Consider the following 20,525-nt stretch of genomic DNA (forward strand, 5'->3'; position numbering starts at 1 on the left):
TCTTGGGATGGAGCAAAGTGTCTTTGTTGCTGCTTTAATGAAGGCAAAACGTGGGCATGACAAACAGGCCCAGAAAGCCCTTCTGCACCCGCACTGAGATGTGAGGACTGAAAAGCATCTTGATAAACCATCAGTTGCAGCTGTCTGGCTCCTGGGATGAATGCAAGCCTAGCAAATGCTCCTCTTTGCCCCACCCGAATGCCAACTGAGGAATTTTGAGAAAGGCGGGTGGGGGAAGAGATGAAACCACTTGATATGTCAAAACCTGAATCCACTTGTCAAACCTTTTAGGAACTTGTTAACCTCACCTAGATACCAATACCAGCTGCCAATGTGTCAATTCTGACTCCAGGGAACCCCACGTCTATCAGAGTAGAACTGTGCTCCACAGAATTTTCAGTGGCTAGTTTCTTGGAAGTACAGCAGCGCGGTACTTAACAAACAATAGCATGATCTTACTAGAACCTCCAGCATTTGGGTTAGCAGCCACACATGCTGGTTGTTCTCAGCATCCTGGGAAGACTCCACCTAGCTAACTAAGTCAAAATTCTCATTTCTTTTTCTACTTTTCACAGAACTTCTTTTCAAATGGCTACAGAGATAAGCCTTTAACTGGAAAACTATCCCTAACATAAGGAGCCCTACTGACACTTGGGTTAGTGGTTGGGCTGCTCACTGCAAGGTTAGCAGTTCAAATCCACCAGCCACCCCATGGGGAAAAGATGAGGCTGTCTGCTCCCATATTTAGTCTCAGAAACCCTATACAGGGTCACTCTGAGTTGGAGTCGACTTGATGGTCTGGAGTTTTGGGGGTTTTTTTTGTTTGTTTGGTCCATAACAGACACAGGTGATGTTTGACTTTCCTTCCATGTATTGTCACCGTTCCCACCTCTCCGCATTCCCCAGGTAAGCAGAACTCAGGCTTTGAGAGGCTCATTCTCTACACTCAGGCTAGTGGTCAGGTGAGGTCCGAAGACAAAAAGACATCCAGTCTGCAACTCTTACTGGCATTTGTTTTGCAAAGTTTAAGTTAAGTCCTTACCTACCAGTGGAGAAGGTGAAAGAGGGGGATTCCCAGTACAAATGGAGTAATTTGGAGGAGCAAGTCTTCCTTTATCCTCAGTTTGAGAAATGAGATTCCTTGGGCAGAAGGCATGAGGGGATGGATTTCTGCTTTTGTAGTAGCCCGTGGGGAAGTGACAAGACTAATGGGAAGTGACTATCCCTAAAGTTCCTGTTTGCCAGGAGTGAGGAGCTCTGCAGACATGGGACTTTCAGTGCTAAATCTGGGACTACATCCAGGTCTTGCAACAAAATTATTGCTTCCCAAGCAAGGCCATAAATAAAGAGTCATGAAAATGGGAAGATGGCTGTTTCAGGGGCAACCTACATATTCAAATTCCTGGGGACCAGTTGCTACTGGAAACTTGAGAGGATTCCTCATGAATAAGAATTTAAATTTTCTGCCTATCCAGTGGAATGAGAGCTCTAAGTCAGACATTCAATTGAGAAATATACCACAGTACTTCTTGCACATCTGAGTTTGCAGCTAAGACGCATGCCCCTGAAGTCAGTCAAGAGGCTCAGGTGCTGGTGGCTCAGGGCATCACCGGATTCCAGCTCAGAGTAGAGAATGGATGACTATGTCAAAGAGCCCTTTATTCCCTCAAGCACGGCAGCTCACTCCTCCTTTTTCTTTATGAATTCATTCTGTGGTCCCTGGCCAACAATCGCTTTCTTCTCTCAACAAGTCTCAGTGTGCAGGACAAAGGCAGGCAGAGAAAGAAAGAGAGCTGAAGAGAGTCCTCACAGTCAGTACTGTGCCTTGAAGGGATTGGAAGGGAGGAGAGGAGGTGTGGGTTTCAGAGGTGGACGGTCAGGTCCTCTGACATTAACTCAGTTTACAGATAGAGCCCAACAGAAATGACATGAAGAAACCTGCTCTCTGTTATGAGGAAGATTAGATTTGGGGATGAGCCTCTTAATGGTTTAATTACATTTCCCACACTAAATGAGTTTGGGAAATGTCCAACGTAATCTATTTTCTTTATATTTCTTAAGTACTTGGGATAATTTCGATAACTGGGATTGTGACACTTGTATCTTCCATTCTGAACAGCCTCTGTCACCCCACTCCTGGTTGTGGTCAGCAGGCTGGACAGGCCAGAGGCAGACACTGCTCTGTAGAAGGTGAAGAACATAAGAGCAGTCTGGGGCTGCCAAACCCCCACATCCGAACACTGTTCATCAGGGGAGTGTTTTCACATGTCACCGGCTTCCTTATTTATACGGAAATTGAATTTTGCTGACTCTTGAGGTGGCTTCCATAGATCAAAGTTAAAAACACAGTCCATCTCCCTCAGTATTTTGCCAGTGCACTTGGAACATGTCAGGATGGGAAGGTACAAGGAACATAAAGGCCTGTTTCATGTTCTGTATGGGGTTCAGACTTGTGAAAGAAGCAAATGGTGATCTCTTGAATCAGATGACCTTTTCCAGCACTGCTAGAAACACTCCCAGCAGCCCTTGCTAGGCAGGGCTGAAGAAGGAAGAAAATGAGCGTCAGATGCAAAAGAGAAGGGGTCAGAGGAGCACCCTCTGTGAACGGATGTGCTGTGCAGGGCCATTTCCTGACAGTTGTTCTCTCTCCTGGTTATGGGTCTGGATTCAGGGCCTGCACTTCCCTCCCCCTCCCCCCTTCATGTGGGAGAAAGTTGATCTGGAAGGGCAACTTACCTTGCCCAGACTAGTTATAGTGGTCCTAACCGGAGTGTGTGTGTGTGGGGTGGGGGGAGTGGGGGGAGTGCGGGGGTGGGAGAGAGAGAGTAATCTAAGGATGGATGCTGATCTTCCCCTAACTGAGAAAGTTTATGACTAGCCCCAGGAACTCAGCACACATCTAAGTGCCACACCCACCCACTGCTGCTGAGTGGTGGATTCGAACTCATGGTGCCCCTACAGGACAGGGTTTGGGAGCAGCCAGCTTAGCTTCATCTTTTTCCCTCAGAGCGGCTGGTGGGTCCAAACCACTGACCTTTCAGTAACAGCCTGACAATTCACCCACTACATCACCAGGGCTCTTTCTAAATGTTACATGTGTGGACATACATTTAGTGGGTTGATGATAATTATATTAACTTCCATTTATTCAGTAAGTCCCTTTAGATGTAAGGCACAGAGTAAGAGCTTCACAAACAGTATTTTGTTAAAGAAACTGGCATTTCTCGAGCATATACTAAAAGCTAGACCCCATGCTAAGAAGTTTATATGTATTAGCTTATTAATACTTTGAGGGCCCTGTAAGGGGGGATATTAAGAATTTTGCTTTATGTATGGGGAGGCCAAGAGCAGCAGAGTAACCTGGCCGAGGTCACACAGTAGGTGGAAGAGCAGCTATGACTCAGATCCAGACCTGTTTACTTCAAAGTCGGCACTTTCTCCATTCTATCACACAGCTGGGAAAATGGATGCATGGACCCAGATCCAAGGAGGGGGAAGATGTGAGGAAGAAGTTCTCATAAGATGTAGGCAACTGTCTTCTGGAAGAAGGGGAGGCCTGAGCTGGGAGGAGAATATACCAGGTCTGGAGAAGAAAGCTCAGAGCTTGACATTATTCATCTGAAGGTGGCTCTGACCTTTCCAGTTCGTAAGCGTCCCACACACTTCTGCCCTTACAAGCACAGGCAGCCATCCACATTGTCTGAGAGAGGAGGGAGCTCTACGGCTGCACAAAAGGTAAGGCCAGGCTGCTCTCACAGACACACTGTTCCCAGTGTCTAACTGAAGCTCTGAAGAACAAGGGCAGAGCAAGAAGAGTGGAATCAGAGTCAGGAGCCCGGGGCTTTAGTCTCTGCTTTGTCCACAGTATAACCCTGGTGGAGGCATTCACTGGACCCCAGATCTTGCTACAAAACCAGGGGGTATTGCGCTGTGATCTCTAACGTTCTGCGGTTCTGAGTTCCTGTGGATGGAGTGGCCTAGTAGACTGGTGAAGACCTAATTTGAATCCTGGTGTGGAGTGACCTTGATTTTCATGGCTTTGTACTGTCCTGGTCAGGGACAGCATTCATTCTCAGGGGAAGAGTCTGAGTTAAGGGACAGGGTGAGTTTTGGAGGAGCAGAACATGGGGTGGGGGGAGCTCAGCCCCTCTCTCATTCACTTTTGGAATCCACCTGTCACTAAGAACACACTTTCTCAGCTGTGACTTTATAAGAGAGCTACATTGTTGGCTGGGACAGGGAGAGAGTGGGTTCATCTTTCTGATTCAGGGGTGAAGCATTAACAAGCCCACTCACCTACAGCTGTTCCTAGGGCATATTCTCCAACCAGCTGATGGAGTGTTCAAGGTGGTATTTTTAATCTTCATCTGCTTGACTCTTGTGCCACTTAAGTGGCTCAGGAATTGATCAAGGAAGAGGGTAATAATTGTTTGAATGCCCAAAATCACAACCCTCATTTCTGTTACTTATCCTTTCTAAAACTACCATCTTATACTAAAAAGAGTCTTGGCGTGGCACTGCGGGTTAATGTGCCGGACTGCAAGGTCAGTTTGAGCTGTGAGGTCAGTGGTTCAAATCCACCAGTCACTCCTCAAAACCCTATACAGGGTTACTATGAGTTGAAATCGACTCCATGGCACTTTACAACAACAACAACAACAACACTAAAAAGAGAAAAGGGCATCACAGTACCTGCCTCACAGGAATATTTATGAGGATAAAGACAGTCAACTATGTAAGTAATTAGCACAGTGCCTGGCACATATTAAGTGTCCAATAAATGACAGTGATTTTTGTCTCAGAGTCCCTGGGTGATGCTTAGCTGCTAATGAAACAGGTGGAAATTTGAGTCCACCCAGACTGATCTTGAAACCCAGCCTTTAAAGGCACAGTGCTACTCTGACACACATGGTCTCCAGGAGTTACAAATGACTTGACAGCAACTGTTTGCATTTTAATTTATGTCTTCAGGGGTGGTACACCTGAGAGGAAGTCTAAGTAATTCAGTTGCCTCCAAGGCAGGTTTCCTGATTGGCAGACTGCTGCTCCTTGCATAGTTTTTCCTTTTTCTGTCAACAAATGCTAATCGCCTCTTCAGGAAGGATTTCAGAGTCCAATCTAAGATGGCAACTACTCATTGGGTCTTACCCCAAAAGGCAGAGAGGGTGCTAAGGGCCACATGGGAAAGAGGGCTTTTGGGCCTCGCCCTCCTGAGCCCTGTTCCCTATAACACACCCACAGCAGGTGGGGCTTAGGCTCCAGAGAGACTGCTCCCAGGGTAGCCACATAAAGCCACAGCCCTACTCCCAGCAGCTTCCCTGAGTCCTGCACCAGGAAACACGAGGACACAATTTGTTTTTCTCCCAGACAGTCTGGGGCCACTGACAGATAGGTGTCTCAATTCCTTTCTATCTAAAGCCAGGGTAGTAGCATTTGCCATGAAACAGTTGGGCTGTGGGGATTACCACAGTCTATAAATGAGACCTAATGCAAACTATCATATTGACGCAAATGTGAATTTCTTTCTAAAACATGCTCACATGGAGGAGCTCTCCAGAGCTCTCCCCATCAGCTGGCTGCCCCAGAATAGCTCTGAATCAGGCTGGTGGTATGGCAGGAGTCAGAACCACCACCATCTTGAAAGAATGGCAGCCTGGATGTACTGGGTTGAGGTTCTCCATCCTAGCAATATCAGCTCCGGAAAGAACTGTGTCCTCTTCAGAACCTTTATATCATTTCAATAATCTAATTAAAGAAGTTGCACAATATTATAACTTTTTTTTCCCCTCCCTGTGAGATGCTGCTCGGGGGAGAGAGAGTCACTGAAGATCTGCCAATTGGCTGGGGATGAACCAAAACCTGACATGCTAAAGTCACGGAGAGCCTTTGCTTTTGATGGATTGCAAAAAATGAGAATCATTGAAACAGAGCTCGCTGTAAGAAAAGGAGGGGAAAGAAGGCCTTGCGATATTACAAAGTTAAGTTTGCCAGAAAGGTTTAGTAGACAGAGACTGACATTATGTTCACAGGAAAAAAAAAAAAGTATTGGCAGGCAGTGTGGGATGGGGAGGTCAGGGGAGGCTTTAAGGTGGAGAGGGGCCTGTTTTCTAAGTCGTAGCAAGCTTTTCTTAGTACTGGACTTGATAACATTATCCAGGGCCTTTCTGACCAGTTTGTCTGTTGTTCAAGGATATAGGAAGCCACTGGCATATCTCAAATGCCAAGAGACAGTAATCTCTGTTTTGGGGTTGCTGTTGTTGTTAAGTGTCATCAAGTTGGTTCCAACACATAGCAAGCCTGTCTAGTGTTTCCGAGGAGTGGTTGGTGGGTTTGAACTACCGACCTTGTGGTTAGCAGTTGAGTGCTTATCCTACAGTGCCACACCAGGACCTATTATATAGGCAGATGCCAAAGTTCAAGTAAACTGCAGGCATAAAGGTAGGTCTGATTCATCTTGTCTTCTCAAGTTACTGACTAGGAGATGCAGAGAGATTCATTAGGCACCCAGGACCAGATGCCATTGAATCAGCACTGATCCATGGCAACCCCATGTGTGTGCCATAGTAAAACTGTGCACCGCATGGTTCTCAATGCCTGAGTTTTGGAAAGTAGATAGCCAGGTCTTTCTTCTGAGGTGCCTTTGGGTAGACTCGAACTTAAAACTTTTTGGTTAGCAGCCTATTTATACAATCCAGGGAGTCCCATCAGTTCCCCAGCTGTATTGTCTTATCACTCACGGCATAAATACTAAGTGAAGACTGTTGGATATTACGGCGGACTCTCCCGCTGACAGGCACTTCCCAGAGCCTCGGAGAGCATGGCACCCGTTATTACACTTCTTCTGTTTGTGTCATTACATAGCAGTGCTAACGGGAGCATCACTGTATACAGACAGATGGTTTCCCTTTGTCAACTCACAATGTCACGCCTGATACTGGAGGACTGGGGGAAGCAACCAAAAACATCACTATTCTTTGTGATTCCAGAGTAAGTCCTTGTCATGGATAAAACATACAACAGAAAAAAATGATCCTGTCATCTTGGAACAAGACAGGAAAACAAATAGTTCACATTTTTCCAGCCCTCCCTACCCCCACCTCATGTTTCACACAAAGCATCTCATGGTTGTAATGAAGCCTGCCTGGGCTCAAGGCTGGGCACTACACCAAGGGTCAGAAAGCCGCACACGGACCCCAGGGCTCACTTAGCTCAATCTCCCTTGTTTTACAGAAGCTCAGTGAGGTTAAGTGACTCACCCAGGCTACAGAAAGAAGGAAACGGCCGAAGCTAGACTTGAAAAGCTGCTAGAAGTCAGCAGCTGCCTTAATCTAGGAGTTCTTCCCAGGACAATGCAATAGAAATGCGGGTTCACAAACTTTCTGACCTCTGCCCATAGCTCAGCTCCTACACCCATCCCTAATTTCTCCTGGACAACAAACAGAGGATTGAAGAGGAATGTGATGCTCAAAATGATGAAGAAAATAATGAATTAAACTAAAGCAAAAAAAATCAATAGAAGTAAAATATAATTGAATAACACAGTCCACTCAAAGCAACACCGATGATATTCTCTTCCCAATGGGCAAAAACCCCAGCTCTGCGTGAGCACATTCATATGATTTGTAGTGTGACTAGGCATCGTTCGGCAGCCAGGCTTCTTCACACAATGAAGAATTTGAATTCTCAGGAAATTAAGTAAAACACCAGTTTTGGTTATTATGTAAGACATTTTGTAAGCTTTCAAGCATTTGGCTACTAACTTAGAGGCTGATGGTTTGAACTCACCCTGTGCCTTTGCAGACAAAACACCTAGCTATCTGCACCATAAAGATTGTTGTTGCGTGCCATAAAGCGGATTCAGACTCATAGTGATCCTAACATGAAAGAACAGAAATGTCCCATAGGGTTTTCTAAGCTGTAATCATTACTGGGATCAGATGACCGGTTCTTCTCTCCATGCAGCAGCTGGTGGATTTGAACTGCTGACCTTTTGGTTAGCAGTTGAGCACTAAGAAAACTGTAGGAGGCAATACTACTCTGTCCGTAGCATCAACTGACAAAGTTGAAATCAACTTCATAGCACCTAGTAACAATAGCTAACTCACTATGTACTGATTGGTAAATGACTCTTGTTGTTGTTGTTATTAAGTGCCATTGAGTCAGTTGTAACTCATAGCAACCCTGTATAGGGTTTTCAAGGAACGGCTGGTAGGCTTGAACCATCAATCTTGCAATTTTCTTAAAGCACTATCCCAGGATATCACATAACACTTGTTGTTGTTGTTAGGTGCCATCAAGTCGGTTCCGATCCATAGTGACGCTGTATCGGGTTTCTGAGGGGTGGCTGGTGAGCTTGAACCACTGACACTGCGGTTCAAATGAACTTGCAATCCAGTGCATTCACTCACAGCGCCACACCAGGACTCCAAATAACCCTTGTTGTTGTTATGTGCCGTGGAGTCAGTTCTGACTCATAGTGACCCTGTACAGGGTTTCCGAGGTGATAAATCTTTACGGGAGCAGAAAGTCTTATCTTTCTCCTGTGGAACAGCTGGTAGTTTTGAACTGCTGATTGTGAGATTAGCAGCCCAATTCGTAACCACTATGCTACCAGAGCTCCTTTAGCTAGATGCAAAAAAAACAAAAAACAAAAAAAAACAATTTTGATGGAATTCTGCCATTTGTCTATAAGAATTGAAAGAAGGTCTTGTTAGAAAGTTCAGATAAGTTTGAAATCCTCAGCAAGAGTCGTGTGGCCCACCAGTGGGTTCCAAACTCACAGGAACACTGATGTAAAACCACTACTTCTGTGTGAAGTAGACAAGGAGTGTGTACTGAGGAACACTTTTCCATGAGGAATGGTGTGTGGACTCTGTAAGAAACAATAAAGGGGCGCCTCTCTTGGTTAGCCTGCGGAGTCCCACACAGGAACTTCATGAGTTGCCATGAGTCAAACTGGCTCCATGACAATTGTTTTTTCGGTGACACAGTATAGAGTTTCCAAGGAGCAGCTAGTGGGTTGGAGCCAGTGATCCTGCACTCACAAGGTTGGTGGTTCAGACCCACCAATCACTCCTCAGAAACCCTATACATGATCACTATGAGTCAGAACTGACTCCACGGGACTAAACCATCACCACCAAAATGTATGATGGAATCCTAACTCCTACATCTGTGGATACAATCCTGTTTGAAAACACCAAACCAAATCATCAGACCAGCTACTGTTGAGTCTATTCTGACTCATCACGATCCTATGTATTTAGAGCAGACCTGTGTCACAAGATTTTTAAGGTTGTGACCTTTTAGAAGCAGATTACCATGTCTTTCTCCCATTTTGAATCTGTAGTTGAGTCCTTAACCATTTGCGCCACCCAGGGACTCCTTGTTTGGAAATAGACTTTTCTTTATGTAAACTAAGGAGTCTTGGTGGTGCAGTGGTTAAGCACTTGGCTGCTAACTGACAGAACCCACCAGCTGCTCTGCAGAAGAGAGCCATGGCAGTTGACTTGCTTCAAGATTCGTAGCCTTGTAAGCCACATGGGGCAGTTATACTCTGTCGGAGGTCACTAGGAGCTGGTCCACTGGACAGAAATGGATTTGATGTTTTAGGGTTTTTTGTATTAATTAGAACATACATGAGTAGGGTGGGTTCTAAATGGATCAATCAGGTTAGATACAGAGTACACTCAGAGGAAGACAGACATCATGTGAGGATGTCAGAACTGCCTACAGGAAGGAAACAGCATGGTTAACATCCTGACTTGGACTTCCAGCTTCCTAAATTGTGAGAATATATTTCTGATTTTTAAAGCCACCCAGTACTAAGAAAGTTAGACCTCCACGAGTTAAGCAGGATTTCAACTTCCATGGCTCTTTTGTGCTGGATATGAATATGAATGTGAATGTCTAATCCACATCCTCTTATCATTCCCCCACCCTCACTGGATCGTCTCCTTGAAGGCCTGTGCCATACACTTATTTTGCATCCCTGTGGTCCCCTCCCCGTAATGCCCAAGGTTAATAAACAAATGACGCAAACTCAATAAACAAGGAACAAATGGCTGTTGGATGAATGATTGTCTGAAGTGTTCTTAACCAATTTGTTCAAGTATGCACACACTTGGCAAGCATGATGTAGAGAGACGAGTAGTGAGAAATTATGAGGGTGGGATTTCATGTCCCACTCTGCAATGAGTCAGCGTGCAGCCTCAGGCCGAGTAGCTATAAGATAGAGTCACTGCCATCTGCCTCCCTCCCAGGACTCAGGGAAGACAGAAGAGGCTTTCAAAAGCAGTGGTAAAACCCAACCAGCTCCTTGATGTTAAATAAAGAAGAACATCTGGGTTTTGATGGTAACAAATGGATACCATTCTCTTTTTTGCATTCCCAGGCTCCTAGTCCATAAAACAAGGAAAATAAAATAGGCCTCAGATCTTTTAAATCAGATTTCCAAAGATGGAGATGCCAAAACTTCCCCTAGTAACTCATTCCAATGCCAGGAAAATTTTCAGAAAGCCTAAATTCCTTTTCTCACTCATTTAAGCTCATTTCCTTTGTCTACTGCCAAACGAGATAGAGAAGAGATTTGATTATCATTATACAATAACCATCTTTATCCTTAACATTATTTTTTTACTTTGCTTTCTAGTAGTCAGTTTAGACCCGAGTACACCATATGGAGCTGTGGGTTAATTCGCTGGACTGCAAAGCCGTTTGAACTGCAAGGTCAACGGTTCAAGCTCCCCAGTTGCTCCTCTGAAACCCTATACAGGGTCACTATGGGTCGGAACCGACTCAACAGCACTTAACAACAACAACAACACCCCTTCTTCACACTAATTCTTTCTGTTTCTCTACTAAATTGTAGGTCTATCCGTGGTACCTCTAGCAGCTGGGGTTCCCTAGTTCTGTAGGAGTTGGTTTATCCCAAGGTAAAGATGCTAGGACAGCTGGTTTAAGGCAAGGCCTAGTGCACAGTTTGAAGCATTGATTCACTATGGGAGTTGGATCAAGGCTAGCTAAGCTTTTTTGTGATTCAGAGACAATTACTCCCACTGTAATGAGGATGTGCCACCTTTACAGTGGTAATTATAGTGCAGCTAGTATTAACACTACTTATGGTAGCATAGGGGTTATGAATTGGGCTGTGAACCACAAGGTCAGCAGTTCGAAACTTCCAGCTGTTCCGCGGGAGAAAGATGAGGTGTTCTGCTCCCGTAAAGATTTACAGCCTCTGAAACCCTGTACGGGGTCGCTATGAGCCGGAACCGACTCCACGGCACATAACAACAACAATGGTCTTAGAAACAGCGTAAACTCCCAAGTGAAGTCCTGGGTTTAACAAACCCATTGCCATTGAATTCATTCCAACTCATGATGACCCCATGAGTGTCAATGTAGAAATATACTCCACAGGGTTTACAATGGCTGCAATCATGGTGTGGATAAGCACCAGACAGCAAGGTTCGTTTGAACCAAAAGATCGGCAGTTCAAACACATCAGTTGCTCCTTGGAAACCCTATATAGGGTTGCTATGAGATGGAACCAACTCGATGACACTTAACAACAACAAGACTATCTCTTCAGAAATACTTCACCAGGCCCTTTTTCACAGTGCCACTAGGCAGATTCAAACCACCAACCTTTCAGTTAGTAGATGTACACAAACTGTTGTTGTTATGTGCCATCAAGTCGGTTTCCAAGGAGCAGCTGATGGTTTTGAACCGCCGACTTCGAAATTAGCAGTCTAGTATTATCCTAAAGCGCCACACTAGGATGCAAACTATTTAAGTGAGCAGAATTTCAGAAGGCAGAATTCATGTTCCTCAGAATAACAGGGCGGATAAAATAAACAGGAAAATGATAAGAAACAGTGAGTTTCAAGTGTATTTTAGCAGCAGAGGCTTGTCTTCAAATAAAACCTTCAGTGGAATTTGACTCAAGTAGTGAAGCTACTACTCTAGTTGGAATGTGGGGTAGGGTGGTGGCGATTTCAAGTCAGAGCCCTTCCTACCTTCCCCTTTGCCATTTGCCTCCCCTCCTTAAGTGGTGGTCCTTGCAGCATCCACAAGGAGACCACTCAGCTTCACTGGAGCAATTTAAAAATCATAAGTGAAAAAAGAACAAGGAGAGAACATGAATTTATGTAATATCGTAAAAGGAGACGGCAAATAAATCCCAGGACCTCGCAGGACAACATGGCACACATATCTATGTACCAGTAGTTCATGCTGTTCTGTATTTCTAGGCTGTATTTTTTTCTTAGGACTCCTGGCATGGTGCTGTAGGATCATCTCTGGACTGTGAAACACAATGTCAGCGGTTCAAACTCACCAGCTGCTCACTGGAAACCCTAAAGGGTTGCTGTGAGTCAGAACTGATTCAGCAGCACTTAATGACATTTTCCTAACCTCGATTTTTCATGTGTTCATATTTTATCATAGTTAATACCTTGTTGCAAATCTTTGTGGAACAAGTAGGGTCTGAGCAGACGCACAGTAAGAAAAGCAGGCATGTTACACCACGATGGGAGCATTCATAAGGTTAGGTGTGACTTGGGATATGGCTCCCCATTCTGAAAAGTGCTGTGGGATTTTGTTGTTGTTAGCTGCTGTCTAGAAAGTCTCCAACTCATGGGGACACCATTCACAACGCAGCAACACACTGTGCTGTCCTGCACCATCCCCACGACCAGTTATGGAGGGAGGGGGTCAGACTGCTGTGATTCACAGGGCTCTCACCGGCTGTTTTTCAGAAGTAGATTGCCAGGCCTTTCTTCCTAGTCTTAGTTGGTAAGCTCCACTGAAACCTGTTCAGCATCATAGCAACATGCAACCCTACAGTGACAGATGGGTGATGGCATACTTTAAGTGCATTGGTACGGAACTGAACCCAGATTAATGACATAAAATGTGAGGATTCTGCCAGTAAACCACTACTGGGTGCTTTATGTCTGCCGGATTGTAGTCATCCAAATGAAAACTAAATACACTCTAAAATATACTGCAAGGGTCTTAATTCTTTCAAGAAGTGCCTTAATAACAGTGCTTTCCTGTAAGAAGGCTGTATTTTCCTCTAAAAAATAAAAGGTGTTCTAAATACCACTTATAAGACATTAAACATGGATGGTTTAGTCAGCTTCTTTTCTTCTAATGGTACATCTTTTAGGAAGAGAGGAAATAAGTATTTTTTACAGAGAAATTTCTATGAACATTTACAACAGCATGCTGACTTACAATAACACTGTTTTCTGTAAATTTGACTAAGGGCTATTAAAATTTCTTAAATTATCTTCAGAAAAACAAAACATATATTTAAACTTCCATCAACTTGAAAATCTTTGTGGAATAAGTGGGGTCTGAGCAGACACAGGCTTAGAAGGGAAAAACCCTGAAATTCAAACAATTGCAGTATGTCATGTTTTAGTTTTATAAGGACTATTTATAGCTTGAAAGAGAAAGACTGGAATAAGTTATATCTAAATTAGGGAGGTACTGATTTTTTTTTTTTTTTTTCAGAAAAATTATAGTTCTCAGAGAAGACAGTGAAATTGGCTCTTAGTTGGCTAATGTCTTTCTCCCCTTTTTATTTCTTAAAAGAGAAATGCATCCCCCCACCCCACCGATTCTGAAGCATCTCTTTCATAATCTAGGCCCTAAAACAGGGTCTGCAAAATTGCCACTCAGAGGCTACCTCCACAGGCTCTGTGCTTTCATTTAGTTAGCTTGATTTTTGCATTGTAAAGGGACTTGAAAAACCAAGGAATTATATTTCTTGATACATAAAAGTTATATGAAATTGAATGTTTGGTGTCCATAAAGCTTTACTGAAACTTAGTCTGCCCACTGATTTACATTTTATCTATGTTGCTTTCCCTCTACAATAGCAGAGTTGGAGCAGTTGTAAGACAAACCTTGTGGCTCACAAAGCCTAGAATATATACACAATCGGACCCTTTACAAAGAAATGTGCCAATCCGTGATCTAAAGGATAGAACTCACCCTTTTGCCTCTGTGTGGGTTCCTGGGGCACATGGTGGGAGACATACCTGGTTGAGATGGTAAAGGCATTTGGTAAGACACCAAAAACAGCAGAAGCAGCATCTGAACAGGCACCTTGACAATACATTACGCTGTGGGAACAGGGTCAGAAACAAAGGAACAGTCAAAAACAACACAGGCAGAAAGGGCAAGTAGGCAGTTTCTGAAGGGAAACACTGTCTCTACTTGGAAATTCATTCACCTGGGGAAACACTGCAGCAGTTTCCACTCAGTGTGAGAGCAATTCTTTCACTTTATTCCTTAGAATAACTACTAATAATGAATGGATGAACTCCTGGGTGTGGCTCTGTAGAATAAGAACTAGATCTTGGGAAACCACAAGGTCGGCAGATCAAATCCATCAGCTGTTCCTTGGAAACCCCATACAGGGTCGTTATGAGTTGAAACGGACTCAACTGCACTTAACAACAACATTAATGGATGGGGAGTAATAATAACTATTGTTAATATATTATTACTATTACTGTACTGATGGACAAAGCTGCTCTCTTGCAGGTTTAGCTGCCATCGCTGCTGAAAGGGAACCTGGTTTATCTATAATCACTGGCAAAGGAAAACTAACCCTTGCTTTCCTATAAAACTTTGCTTTCTTAAACAAAAATTTATATTCAAGAAAAATTTGCATTACAGAGATAACCCATTGCAATCAATAGTGGATTCTGCCTCCTATCAATCCTAAAGGACAGAGTAGAACTGCTCCATTGGGTTCAGAGACTGTAATTCTTTATGGAAGCAGACAGCCTCATCTTTCTCTCATGGAGCAGCTGGTGGGTTTGAACAGCCCACCTGGCAGTGAGCAACCCATTGTTCAATCCACTATACCACCAGGGCTCTTCCTAGAGATAATAAAACCATGTAACCCATTGTACATACCAGTTGTGTGCATGCATTAAAGAAGAGTCAAGTTTAACATTTTGGGCAAGAAATCCTACCTGAGACTTTCAGGGTTAAATTTCAGGGGATAAATGAGTACTTTCAAAGATGATTTGAATGTGTGAATATCTCAAGAGTAAATTTTGTTACTGTTTGGTGCCATCAAGACAATTTCAACTCATAACAACTCTATTAACAACAGAATGAATGCTTCCTTCCAGGGTCCTGTACCATCCGCACAGTCACTGCTATGTTTGAACTCATTATTGAGTTCATATAAAAGTAGTTAAATAAAACTCTTGGGGAGGGTGATTGAACACATTTAAAAAAAAAAAAAAAAAATTCCTTGGAAACAATCCTAAAATAGTCTTCTACGAGGACCCCAGGAATAACCCAGCCTTATATGGACATTTTCTTGTTCCAATGTTAATTCAATTGGATGAAACCCGATCTGGATAGTTTTCAGTGGGCTGTGGTTGTGAATGAGTCTATTTAAGCACTCAAGATCAAGCAGGGGTTGTATGAAATGTTTAAGTTGTAGAAACAGTATTGAGCTGAAAGGCTGCTGAGGAAAGCCAAGTTGCTTTTAAAACTAAGAAAAGATAGTAATATCATTAAAAAAGATTTGGGCCCATTGGCCCTTAGGAGACCTTGGAAGTGATAAAAACCCTTTTAGACCCCTGCCAGAGACCTTGGGTCTTTTATCAACTTCTATTTTTAGATTTATGGAAGGCTGCCTCCCCAAAGAGCTTAAGATGGTTAACCATAGGAGGGACCACAAGCTCCCCAGTTGCTTATTAATTTCTGATGGTCTATTTCTAGTGTTTCAGAGTCCTAGTATGGTGCTGTAGGATAAAGCAATGAACTGTAAGGTCAGTTTGAACCATAAGATTGCCGCTTCAAACTCACCAGTTGCTCCTTGGAAACCCTACCATACAGGGTCGCTATGAGTCAGAACAGACTAGATGGCACTTAACAACAACAACAAGAATACTAATATTATTATGTTGTTGTTATGTGCCGTGGAGTTGGTTCTGACTAATAGTGACCCTGTACAGAGTTTCCGAGGCTGTAAATTTTTATGGGAGCAGAAAGCCTCATCTTTCTCCTGTAGAACAGCTGGTAGTTTTGAACTGCTGACCATGAGATTAGCAGCCCGATTCGTAACCACTACGCTACCAGAGCTCCTTTTTAAAAATTTTAATTTTACACATATTCATGTATATAACGTTGTTATATACATGAATATATGTAAAATACAAACTTGTTCTCATTTTCAAGAAATCCTTCTACAAGTTCTCTCAATTTTAAAGCACAGGAACCAGAAGTCAGCCAGGTTTGTGCTGGCTGTGGAAATGAGTTTTCAAGAGAGTAGAAAGTAAACAAAAGGGAGCTAGATGACAATTTAACAGAAATATGGGAAAATATTCTATGATGAGAGGTAATTTTTTAACATATACTTCAAGAAAAGGAAATGAAATAATTTTATATGAAATTCAATCAATTGTTTCTAATTAATCTGTCACTCTTAAACCATCATTATGGATGTAAAAATATCAACAATTCTGATTTCAATTTAAAAGGGCAAAGAAGAACAATTCTACAATATAATTATGAACCAATGTGTAGATTTCCCCAATTTACTGAGAACACAGAGCTGTACACAAAAGGTTGGAACCAGGTAAGCTTGGGAAACTCTAAGCAACTCACCAGCCCTGGCGTGGGGATGGGGGGAGATTAACATTGTGTGAGAACAGTGGAGTTGGAAAAAATCCAATCTTCCCTTGTTTAGCAGGCCAGAAATACCATGAGAACAGCTGTTTTCCTGGTGTTCTGGTTTCCACTGGCATTCATAACCAAATGTGCATGGAAATAAAAACCAGGGAGGAGAAAAATCCCCAAGCACAAAAGCCCTACAGTTTTCTGTCCTCTGAGCTGAGATTTAGGTCAGTTTGCCCATTTCTCTTTCACAAGAGCAGGGACACACACACACACACACACACACACACACACTCATTCACACACACACTCTCTCTCTCCCGCCCTTCCTCCCACATTGCAGGAACTTCTTTTGGCACCCTCCAGAAAACACCAAAGGAAGGGAATGTTTTCATTTTAAAACAGAAACAAACATCACTCCTTATCAGATAATGTATTTTCTTTCTTTCTTTTTTTTTTTTTTTTAAAAAAAAGCATGATGAATGTCCACCAAAACGTATTTATTTATTTTTCTTAAGAATTCATTCCATTTGTTCAGCCTTTCAATTAAAAGGGAGCCCAGCTAACTGGAAACTACTCCTAGATATCTCTCTTCCCACCCAATGCCCACCATGCTGGAGAAAGCACAATGAATAAAATCATGAACAAAATTGAGACTGGGAAAAAGGGGTTTGTTGGCGGATGGGGGTGAGGAGGGAGGCCTGAGTAACACAGCCATCTGCTCCCATTCCTGTCCTGGGCCCACTGTAGTTGTCTGGTATTAACTTTCCTTCAATCCAAGTACCGAGGGCTATGGATTAGGGTGTGGCCTTACCTCCTCTTTCAGGATGTTGTAAAGGTACAGGAGAATGGTTCTTGGAATCCTCACCAGAGTGATTAAAAATGATCCTTTGACGACTGTTCCAAGATGGAAATAACAAAGGATGGAGAAAGATGACAGCACTGGGTATTCAGGTGGGGCATTTTTATTTCTAGGAATAGACAAAAAAAGAGGACATTATTTTAAACAGGTGTGACTCTGCAGAATAAGCACTGGATTGTTAATCAGTGGTTCAAATCAATCAGCTGCTCTCAGAAACCCTATGCAGGGTTTCTATGAGTCAGAACTGAATCCAGGACACTTAACAACAGAACAACAACAACATTTCAAAAGTAATAACAAAACAGCCATTCTCTAGTTCAACTCAACAGTGGTACCAACTCATAAATTAGTGATGGAATAAGCATTTGGTGTATTTTTATACTTCATGGTGGTGGTGGTGATGGTTGTGTGCCACAGTCAGTTATGACTCATAGCAACCCTGTATAGGATTTTTGAGGTTGTATATCTTTACTGAAGCAGACAGTCTCATCTTTCTAACATGGAGCAACTGGTAGATTTGAACTACTGACCTTGCAGTTAGCAGTCCAGCTCCTAAATCACTACACTACCAGGGCTCCTTATACTTCATAATGGTGATGGTTATGTGCTGTTGAGTTTGTTCCAATTCATAAAGACTGTGCATAGCGTTTCCAAGGCTGTACATTTTTACTAGAGCAGAAATTCTCACTTGTCTCCCTCGGAACAGCTGGTAGTTTCTAACTGCTGACCATGAGATTAGCAGCCCGCCTTGTAACCACCATGCTACCAGAAATCCTTGTACTTCACAGTAGCTTGTTGTTGTTGTTAAGTGCCGTCGAGTCGGTTCCAACCCATACTGACCCTGTATAGTGTTTCCGAGGAGCAGCTGGTGAGCTTAAGACTAAATTAATTTTTGGACTACTTTAACTCCTCAAGCTGCAAACAACGACAAAAAGGAAAAAATACAGAAACGAATTCTGATGAGTTAAATAAATTTCCCTTTCATAATTCCTACCCTCTTCTCTAAGGAGCTCTGATAGCATAGTGGTTACGAGTCAGGCTGCTAACCTCAAGGTCAGCAATTTGAAATTGCCAGCTGTTCCATGGGAAAAAGATGAGGCTTTCTGCTCCCATAAAGATTTACAGGCTCAGAAACCCTGTACAGGGTCACTATGAGTCGGAACTGACTCCATGGCACATAACCACCACCATCACCCCCTTCACTAATACTTTCAGTTGTCTATTTAATCTCATTTTCATTTTCAGAAGTTTAATTATAATAACCAAGTGCTGTGAGATAAAGTACTGGACTGCAAGGTCGGTTTGAACCACAAGGTCAGTGGTTCAAACTCACCAGCTGCTCCTTGAAAATCCTATACAGGCTCACTGAGTCAGAACCGACTTGACAGCAGTTAACAATATAACAACAACAAGGTTTAACCACAGAGAAATGAGAGAAATAGGCAAACTGACCACCACTCATCTGTCAGTTTGTTATACTGTAGTGACTTGTATGTTGCTCTGATGTTGGAAGCTATGCCAAAAGTATTTTAAATACCAGCAGGGTCATCCATTGTGGACAGGTTTAAGCTGAGCTTTCGGACTAAGACAGACTAGGAGGGAGGGAGGAGAGGTGGACTATTTCTGAATGTTGAGCCACCGAAAACCTTATGAACACCAGTTGAACATTGTCAGATATAGTGCCAGAAGTTGAGCCCTGCAGGTTGGAAGGCACTCAAAATATAAGTGGGGAAGAGCCACCTCCTCAAAGTAGAGTTGACAGTGATGATGTGAATGAAGTAAAGCTTTCAGGACCTTTATTTGCTGATGGGGCAAAACTCAAAGTGAAGAGAAACAGGTGCAAACACCCATTAATAATCAGAACACGCAATATACAAAGTATGAATCTAGGATATTGGAAATTGTAAAAATGTAATGGAACACATGAAGATCAATATCCTAGGCATTAGTGAGATGGGATGGACTGCTACTGGCCATTTCAAATCTGAAAATCATATGGTTTACTATGCCGGGAAAGACAAATTCAAGAGGAATGGTGTAACATCCAGTGTCAAACAGAACATTTCTAGATCTTTTTTTCAAAAGCTTTTATTGTGAATTGAGTGATAGTCTACATGGCAGAACATCATTTTGCATTCAACCAATCACATCTTGTTTCACTGTAATGATTACAATCCCCTTTTTTGATGTATACAAAAACACACAGGAATATATAGTTGTTTAAACAACCAAAGGACACATTTTGCAAACCAGCGCTTGCCCATCAGCACACAGCCTTTCCCTTTGCATGAGTCTAGAGTCCTCAGATGCTCAATCTCTCAATGCCATTGTCTCTGCCTCCAACTCTGGTGTTGCTGCCTCTCTGGTTAGGATCCCAAGCTCCTCCCATACTCTTCCTTCTTGCTGGTCCCAGGTCTACTGTTGCTGGAATGCAAGATCAATCACTCCATCCTTTTTGTTGTGCACCTTCTACCATTACAACTGTGACAATCACAATTATTCATGATAATAATTGTTGTTGTTGTTAGGTACCATCGAGTTGGTACCAACCTATAGCGACCTTATGTACAGTAGAACGAAACACTGCCCAATCCTGGGGCAACATCACTACTGTTGCCACTCTTGAGTCCATCGATGCTGCCATTTACCCAAACCATCTCGTTGGGGGTCTTTCTCTTTTTCTCTGACCCTCCACCTTACCAAACCTGATATCTTTCTTCAGTGACTGTTCCCTCCTGACTATATATCCAAAGTATGAGAGACGAAGTTTGGTCATCTTGGCCTTCAAGGAGCACTCTAACTGCACTTTTGGCAGCCCACGGCACTTTCAATATTCTCCTCCAACACCATAACTCAAAAGCATCAATTCTTCTATGGTCTTCCTTATTCACTGTCTAGCTTTCACATGCATATGAAGCTATTGAAATATCACAGCTTGGGTCAGGCGCATCTTAGTCTTCAAGCTGACATCTTTGCTCTTCAACACTTTAAAAAGGTCTTGTGAAGC

The 20,525-nt window shown here is 43.0% G+C and overlaps 1 protein-coding gene across 1 annotated transcript in view; it reads right to left on the reverse strand.

Moving 5' to 3' along the window:
* The window catches only part of SLC44A3 (solute carrier family 44, member 3), a 104,833-nt gene that overhangs the window by 16,900 nt on the left and 67,408 nt on the right, over positions 1-20,525 (reverse strand). The window contains exons 11-12 of the mRNA XM_006831044.1: positions 17,471-17,627; positions 14,052-14,135 (exon numbers count right to left, since the gene is read on the reverse strand). Of these exons, the coding sequence (XP_006831107.1) occupies positions 14,052-14,135; positions 17,471-17,627 (241 nt within the window). The remainder of the gene's footprint in view (positions 1-14,051; positions 14,136-17,470; positions 17,628-20,525) is intronic.

Source organism: Chrysochloris asiatica, unplaced genomic scaffold (assembly GCF_000296735.1).
Source record: "Chrysochloris asiatica unplaced genomic scaffold, ChrAsi1.0 scaffold00002, whole genome shotgun sequence".
In the NCBI taxonomy this organism is placed as follows: Eukaryota; Metazoa; Chordata; class Mammalia; order Afrosoricida; family Chrysochloridae; genus Chrysochloris; species Chrysochloris asiatica.